At 47.2% G+C, this 8457-nt stretch overlaps 1 protein-coding gene across 1 annotated transcript in view; it reads right to left on the bottom strand.

The window, feature by feature from the left end:
• Window positions 1–1972: 1972 nt before the first annotated feature.
• Window positions 1973–8457, bottom strand: part of RHOV (ras homolog family member V) — a 7353-nt gene continuing 868 nt past the window's right edge. The window contains exons 2-3 of the mRNA XM_009319269.1: window positions 5140–5198; window positions 1973–4804 (exon numbers count right to left, since the gene is read on the bottom strand). Of these exons, the coding sequence (XP_009317544.1) occupies window positions 4364–4804; window positions 5140–5198 (500 nt within the window). The 3' untranslated portion in view covers window positions 1973–4363. The remainder of the gene's footprint in view (window positions 4805–5139; window positions 5199–8457) is intronic.

Below are 8457 nucleotides of genomic sequence, written 5' to 3'. Positions count from 1 at the left end.
CTGGTTCCTGCTGCTGGACTCATGCCAGCTCCTGACCTGGTAATAATTCAGCCTGTCCCTTCAAAGTAAATAGAACGTATCCTGCAGGGCATAAAGATCTCCTGAAGGGACCTTTCAGACTTGCCCTTCTGGTGCTGGAAGGAGTCTGTGTTGAGTCAGACAAAACTTGGTATTATTTTGGGGATTAATTCCCAGTCAGGGTTCAGTGGAAGCTCGGGAAAGCATTGCCAGCTGGGAACCTTCTTGGCGAAAGGAAACAAAAGGGTCCTTTCCACGCTGTGTTATTACCGTTGCTGATACCCGAGCTCAGCTCCTTTGGAGGTGGCAGCTGAGAGAGGCAGCTAGCACACCAGGTTCATGCAGAATTAGAAGACATGGTGCATACCGGTACTGAAGCACTTGCAGTGTTGCTTATGCTGGTGGGAAAGCCCTGATGAGTTACTCTGCTGGATGCAGGACTGTGCAGGAGCCTGCTGACCAGGATCCAAGTCAGAGACCTGAGCAAGAAAGAAGGTACTAGAGAGTTTCTACCTTATAGGCACATTGGTTTTTTTAGCATTTGATGCTGAGCTTTGCACTATGGAGCAAGTCAGATCAACTAATCATAAGGATCCTTTCTGGTATTAAAGTGGCACTTGTGTGGAATTGTGCTGGCCTAGTAATGGGCTTGGCTAGCTTCATCCAGCCTGGTGGGGTGGTTTGTGTTAGCAACAGTCTCCCAGGAACTCTCCTGTGCTCTCAGCATCGTCTGAACATACAGGTTGGTCAAGCAGCACTGCAACGCAGAAATAAGCCCAACCTGTACCAGAGCCAGGTAGTAGCACAGGTCCAGTACTGCACCATGGAGAGGACTAAAGCAAGGCTTTAAAGATGCCTCGGGTAGCTGTGGTAGGACACTCCATTTAGTGAGATAGATTCACCCCCACCCCAAGGAGCTCAGCTTTGTTCACAGGTTTCAGGGAGTTTTAGGGTGCTTATTGTGCATGTGACAGGATATGGCTCAGTGGGATGACTCACTCCCCATAAAGTTAATTCACACTTTCCTGCTATTTCCATTCACAGGTTCTTCTGTAGGCTTTAATGCTGGGAAGCTGCAAAGCTGGGAGCCGGCTCCAAATAATCCCACAGGTTGCTTTACATCTAGCAAACAGCAGACTGCGGGAGGACAGTGTGGTCTCAGACTTCGTCAAAAAAAAAAAAAAAAAAAGTTGTTCCCAAATCATGTTTTATCAGCAGTAATTTCCTATTGCCTTCTAGTTTCTGAATCACATTTGCTCATCACCTCTGCACCACTGTGGGTTTTGTCCATTTTCTTTCCTACCTCTCTGCTGAACTCCCCCAGCAGCCTCAGTTCCCAGCCCTCTGCCTTTGGAGCAGCTATGGGGCCCCAGATGTGGACAGATAGGAGCTCTGGCCTACCTGTGGTGCTGATGATAAGGCTAAAAGAATGAGTGCTGTGAGCTACCTTGGATAGAGCCTTTGCGTCCTATGTGGCACGGACAAAATTTTTCAGCACTTGAGCAGTGTTTAACTACCAAGGTAAGTTATATAAAGCTGGTCACTAAATTACCCACCAGCCTAATGACAGAGCAGCATGCTGTTATTAAGGCTCCAAATGCAAGTGCTTACATAGGCTTGTCTCAGTGAGTGCTGGGAGGGCCTCCTGACTGGTCCCTGGATGGTGGCTTCTGGGGAGAGGCACTGAAAGCCTTGGATGTTTGCTACTCCATCCCCCTCGGCAGACTCCACCCTGAGCGGCTGCTGAGGGAGAGGAAAATTAACTGAGGCAACAGAAGGATCTTGGAAGGTGTCAGCTATGAAGGGATTTTTACCATTGCTAGTGGGGGTTAGGACATGGAGGGAGAAGTGGGGCAATTTCCCTCTTATGCTATTGTCAGTAAAATGGCATAACTCCCCCTCCATCTTAAAGCCCAGCTTATTTTGCACTGACAAAATTACAAAAAACGAATTGCAGACATTAAAAAAATTTATTTGAACAAATATTAGACGCAATCACAGAGGAATAAAGCAGCTCTCAGTACAGTTTCTTTTCCAGAATGAAATAATCCCTGTTTCATAGCAAGCTACTGCAGGACAACCCTTGCTCTCCCCAGCAGGAGGGGAGGCTGGTGTTCTTTCCATCTTAGCAGGTCACACCACAGCCCTTGGTCTCACGGGCTAAAGAAATGCATAAAGACCCAACAGACAAACTGAACTAGTGATACAGCAAAGGTGCCTGTACAGGTAGGAAATACATGCGGGGATGCATTGCTGAGTGAGAGCTTTGTTCAGGAAGTGGTGTCCTGCCTAGAGGTGTGTGGGACATGTCACTTCTAGCTACTGCCTCTGTACTCTCCATCTCTCAGGACTCCTCACTGGACCCGGATGGCATTTCAGCTGGGGGAGCCCTTTCAACGTTCAGCTCATTTTGACATGCCATCCTTTACACGTCTCTAAGCTTTACCCTACAGGCAGCTCCAAGGCCCCCTTTGCAAGAAGACCTGCCCACCTCTTTCATGCTACGATACCGCCCAGGGAGACAGCAGGCTTGTCTCATGTCCCAGGGACTACATGAGCTGCACCACAAAGACAGATGGTTGTGAGAGATGTTTGCAGGCATTTGTTTGGATCCAGAGCCATGCTGCATTACTTGCATTTGTTTTTTTACAGGCCCACTAGCTCAGGTATGCTTGCTTTTGGTGCAGGGCAAACAATCCACAGCTATATCCCCTTCTGTCACATTACTCCAGAGTGTCCCCAGAGTGATGGGCCATGGCCAGATGCAGAGAACCCCCTGAGTATTGAAAGCACTGCTTGACAGACCTGTCACACTATCTGCTACATAAATCACAACGAAATGTCTCTGTGAAAGAAGTTTTAGAAATTGATGCAAGTTCTGTAATAAAATGTGAATAGACTCACCGGGAGATTAATCCCCTGAGAAACAGGTGAGAGGGGAACAGAGCAAACATAGTGAATGTTTTTCTCTGGCAGGAACTTAATGGATTTCCTTTGCTTTTGATTTCAGCAGATCAAACAGTGACTTTTAAGAAAAGGAAGCACAACAGAAAGAAGCCCTGAGCCCTCCATTCCTGTTCTGCAGCCTCAGGAAGAACAGTACAGGGTAAATTCTGTTCTCCTGTGCACATCTGAAACTGAGGATTTTACCGACCAAGAGGAACTCTCTCTCTCTCTCTCTCACTACAACCCCCTCCTTTTGATTCAGAACTTAATGTATGGACAATATTACTTTGAAATTGAGATCACTAGCAAATTTTCCAGGTCCCTAGAAGATTCCCTGAATATTAGCATCTCAACTAAGTAGAATCACAACTTTCATTTAACAATGCTCATTCTTCTTTCCTTCTCCATCTCCCTTTCTTCCTTCCGTCTCTCTTTTTCCTTTTTATTCCCTCCCTTTTCTTCCTTCTCTCTTCTCCTTTCATTACATGCATGGCTCTCCATCTACATTTCACCCCTTGGTAGTGTTACAAACCCTTTGCTGACACAGTTTCGTCTCTGCTAGACAGAGCCGCTCATCACTGTTCCTCACCTGTTCTTTCTCTCAAAACACCACACACTCACAAGGCCTTTCAAAATAGGTCCCCAAGTCCATGAGTACCTCTTAAGATAGGACTATAGGACTGGCACCCACTGGACTAGAGAGTCCTCTCAGAGAATGTTTTGCTTAAAGAATTACTGTAGCTCCCAGTGCATTTTCTCTTCAGCCTGCTAACGGCCTTTATTTAGGAAAAACCCTCTCAAGGGTACTCACAATACAGGGCCTTGAAGAAAGAGCACTGCTTTTTCACAGCCAGGTGACTTCTACCTATTTTGGCACGCGGAATCAGAGCGGGAACCCAAGTCTCGTGTTACAAACTCGGCAGCCCATGTCTGACTACACTGCAGTTGCCTGTAACTGCCCCTGCCCTACTCTCTGCCAAGCCTGTAGATCAGCCAAAACACAGGCAGACTTCACAAGTCCCTCACGTTTATTATGCTGCATCAGGACTCCGAAAGCGTGTTAGCTTCAGACAGAAAACTGGTCATTTAGAACAATGTAAGGAACCTGCCTGTTCTGGGATACTGAGTCTCGGTGTATTAAAGGCTCCCATTAGTCTGGGACATTACAGACATGTCCGGCAGGTACTTAGAGCTGCCTGGACCATTCCACATCCCCGCACAATGGAAATCCAGTTCATGTCTCTTAGGCAGCTGACACTGTAACCAAGCAAGAGCCAGGTTTCCAAGCCCAGCAGCTTATCATACCCTCCTCGCTGGGGCCACAGGAGCAGTCACTCCAAGAAGGTGCAGAGCCAATACTGGCATCAGGTGTTTCTTTTTTCCCGCCCTCAAAGCAGCTTCAGACAAAGCAGAAGAACTTCTTCCAGCGGCACTTGGAGAGAGTTTTGATGCCTTTGGCGGTCATCTTCTTTTCCTGCCGTGCTTTATGCTCAACACCGCTGACAATGGCCATGTCGAAAACTTCTTTGAGGTTCTTCTGGGTCAGTGCTGAGCATTCCAGGTAGGCTTCAGCCCGGATTTTGTCAGCTAGACCTTCTGCCTGAGGCCGGGGCACGGGCTTCACGTGGTAGCGATCCAGGCTGATGAGGACATTGACATCGTCCCGCAAGTCTGCCTGCGTCCCCACCAGCAGCACCGGCGCCCGGGGGTTGTGAGTTCGTATCTCAGGGATCCATTTCTCAGTAATGTTTTGGAAGGAGCTTGGGTTTACCACGCTGAAGCAGACAAGGAAGACATCGGTGTCGGGGTAACAAAGCGAGCGCAAACAGTCAAAGTCCTCCTGTAGAAAATGGAGGGGAGGGGGGAAAAAGTCTTCACTGGACTGATGTCCTAACAGCATGACGCTGCAGTGGCTTTTTCACACGTTAACTAGGACAGCAACACCCTCAGAGGCAGGGCATGGTCCTGACTTTGTGGCCATGCCACGGTTCAGGCACAAGTTTCAGAGCTGAGGGAGTCTGTCTTTCACCCATCTGCGACTGCCATACCAGCGAACGGCTGATGCTGGGCTACTGCATTTCCTTCCTTCCCAGTTAAACACTGCCTTCCTCAAAAGCCTGCAAACAGTCCCTGTCCCACAGGACCAGAGCTGACAGCTGCTTTGATAGAGCTTACCTGTCCAGCAGTGTCCCACAGCTGGATCCGGACTGGGGCTCCATCCACCAGGACCTGCACTGTAGCAGAAAGAGAATAAGGATGAGTCTAAGGGAGTTGCCCAGCATACACACATACACTCATACAGGTTTTTTCCCAGAGCACTGTTTTGTATCCCACTGGACAGACTTGCTGAAGTCACTCAAGTCTGTCCTCCTTGCTGAGCATCCTCCCAAACCTCACTAAAACAGCTGAAGAACACTGGGAACATTAAGAGACCTGCAATAGACTTTCTGATTTGGTTATCCCTCAGGTGTTTTGGGCTCTTCTCCAGTATTTTGAAAGAATCGTTCCACATTACTGGACAACTGCTTCTCTAGAGAAGAAGAGCCCTTAGCCAAACGGTGCCCTTGAGAACAACTTGTTCTTCCACAGCCCAAGAAAGCAAGTAAGGATAAACACAAACTGAGAACTTCAGCAACTTGTGCCTAGCTTTTGGCCCAGAGTGGAGGTTCAAATCAGTCTCCATTAAACAAGCTATTGGAGATTTTTCCCATCCAGGCCCATCCAGGCCAGAAATTTGGCCTTAAATTAAAAAAAAAAAAAAAAAAAAAAAAAAAAAAAGTGTTTCTGTGAGTGTCCTAGCTAAGGAAAAGCAAAGACCTAAACCCAACTTTTAAATGAAGAAGCTATTAAGGAAACAGTGATGAGTGAAACCCCCTTCAGAGACTATCCACACACTGAAAAACTGCTGAGTTACACTGTAAGGTCTGCTCCCATTTCACTCCCTAATCACAGTAAGCCTTCATGTGGTATCAGCTGACTCAGACTGAGGGCTGGCAGGACCTCTGATGGAAGTCTGGAATGAAACTATTAGATGTTTAAGCGCACAGACACCACAGAGACTGGCTAGGAACTGAGGAAAAGGAGAAAGGGGTTGGGAGAGCTGGAAATCACTTGAAAGTCCTGACAACGTGGATGGGGCTGTGCTCTGGTGAAGAGAGGCAGACATCCTGGCTAAGGTGACAATGGCTGGCACTTGACATGAGCTAGCTAAATGCCATTGCTGTGCCCAGGAGGAGGCTTTATTGCCCTTTTTGTTAAAAAAAAAAACAAACCCCAAAACAGAAGAGGGATCAATCTTTTGTGATTCTTGAAGTAATTAGCCAGGTGAGAAAAGTGATAGAAACAACTGACTTGGAGAGTTTAACACAAGCTCTTGGAGGAGAGCACTCCTCCCTGAAAGCAGTCTGGGGAGAAGGAGGGAGACACAGACAAAAGATGAACTGAAGTTTGGTGGAAGACTGAGATTGAAGGAAAAATGGAGAGGTGGGTGCATCCACCACAGTGCCACTCCTCGCAGCGTAGCTGAAAGTCATTGCTTCCTTGTGAGTGGGAAACAGTTGGGTTGTTACCCTAGCTTTGCCCCAGAGGAGGAAGAGAAACCTGCTCCTGATCAAAGAACCTGCTAGATCCTGATTTGATCTTCAAGGCACTGGGCATTTGCCTTTCTACTATCTGGTTTCTTCTGTCTCACAAATGTGTTGAGAGAAGGAATTAGCATCTCTGAAATGTTTTACAATCTTCAGAAGAAAGGCACCACATATATTACCTGCTGCTCCAGTGCTTGCACCAAGGTTTTTTTTGTACCTGCTGCTAGCCTAAGCTACGCTAGCAACTCTGTGACAACCCTCCAAATACCGCCCTTACAAGGTACACACCCTCAGGATGAGGCTGGATTTCGGTACAATAGCGAAGGGGCCGGCAGAACAGGATAGCTTGGTGGAGAAAGGTCACTGGGTACATGTTTCACTCAAGGCTGCTCTACCTGGCAGTGACACCCAGCAGGAGGTAGCACCCAGACAGATGTGGCTGGGTCACAGTCCCAGAGATGTTTCCCTGATAATGCAATACTTTCTCCTATCTTGTTGTCGTCTTTAGTTGGTACTGGCATTGCAGTCCCTTGACCAGAACTAGGGTTAGGATGTAAACTGTGAAGCTCAGTTCTGCTGGCAGTTTCAATTGCAAGTATTCCCCAAGAGTGGAGGGAATCGGGCTGAAATTTCTGAAATGGATCCCTAATGATTCCCTTCATGAATCCAGGGAGGGACTTTTCTCAAGTTTATCCAGGTTAAGGGTAGGAGTGGGAAGGGAAACTTCTCTATTCTCCCATTTCCTTCCAATAAGCTGAAAGCGATCTCCGGAAGACCCATTTTTAATGTTTTTGATTTCTATCAGTCACAAATGCTACGCACCTCTGGAAGTCAGGCTCGGTACTTGGACATTCGAAGTGGGGCTAAACCCATGTGCAGCCATCTTCAAATTACTTGCTGCTAATCGGGGAGTCTCTGAACTCATACTGCCTCTACCTTTCTGGATCGTTTTACTATGGATTTGCCCTTTCCAAAAACGCGGAGGCTAATGACTATGGTAATGTCAAGCCTCTCTTAGCCCAAAACTGTATACGCATCAGTGTAAAGGGAGCAGAGAGCGCAGTAACCTTTCCCTTGGAGGACTCGAGGGCTCCTTACATCTGTTCCCAAAGGACCACTGGACCCTGAACAGCAGCGTGTTCCCAGTTCATTTCCTTCAAGTGACAGTGGAAGAGCTTGAAGAGGGTCAAGGCAAATCAACAATTCCCAGTGTAAGAGTGAGCAACTGGGGGGACATTCAGACAAACAAAACACTCCCTCTAAGAACTCCTGAAACTATGACACATTAGAAGCCTCATTCCTGGTCTGACTTGAGCCCATCTCTAATCTACCGATCTGTACTGTCACGTACTGTTGTGTTTCTTCGTATCAGATGAAGATCAGAAATCTTGCAAAGGGCTTTGTATTTTCCTGGAGTTTGTATTAGAAATTGGAGCCCAAAAGAAGATATGTGGAGAAGGAGAACAAAGATGGCATTTACAAAAGTGGAAACTAATGAGAGCTCATCAGCTGACAGGGAAGGCAATTCTAGCCAGACTTATAAAGCTCTTCAACTTTTTGGCAACCTCTGTTCAATGCTAACTTAAGTGGACACGTGGGGAAACATCCACCAAAAAAATGATGTTTTTGCTGAGTATCAGTTGAAGCTAGAAAGCCTACAGTACAATGCTGTGATATTTCTGAAGCTAAAAACCACTACCAACAACAAAAAATTAAGTCCCCTTCTATTTGGCCATAGTAACACCACGAAACCAGGAAGGTGCCCAATTTCATAGAACCTGCAAGCCAACTTGACACGTGCCCTGTTGACACACAAAGCTGCAAAATGCAGGACTTCCACCTGCACCTTAAGCTTCACAAAACGCCTGAGGGACTCGGTCCGAGTTGCAGAAAACGCCCTTGGGCT

The sequence above is a fragment of the Pygoscelis adeliae genome, unplaced genomic scaffold (genome assembly GCF_000699105.1).
Source record: "Pygoscelis adeliae isolate BGI_AS28 unplaced genomic scaffold, ASM69910v1 Scaffold22, whole genome shotgun sequence".
Taxonomy (NCBI): Eukaryota; Metazoa; Chordata; class Aves; order Sphenisciformes; family Spheniscidae; genus Pygoscelis; species Pygoscelis adeliae.
The sequence above is the reverse complement of the archived record's forward strand: the minus strand, read 5'-3'. Positions and strand labels throughout refer to the sequence as shown.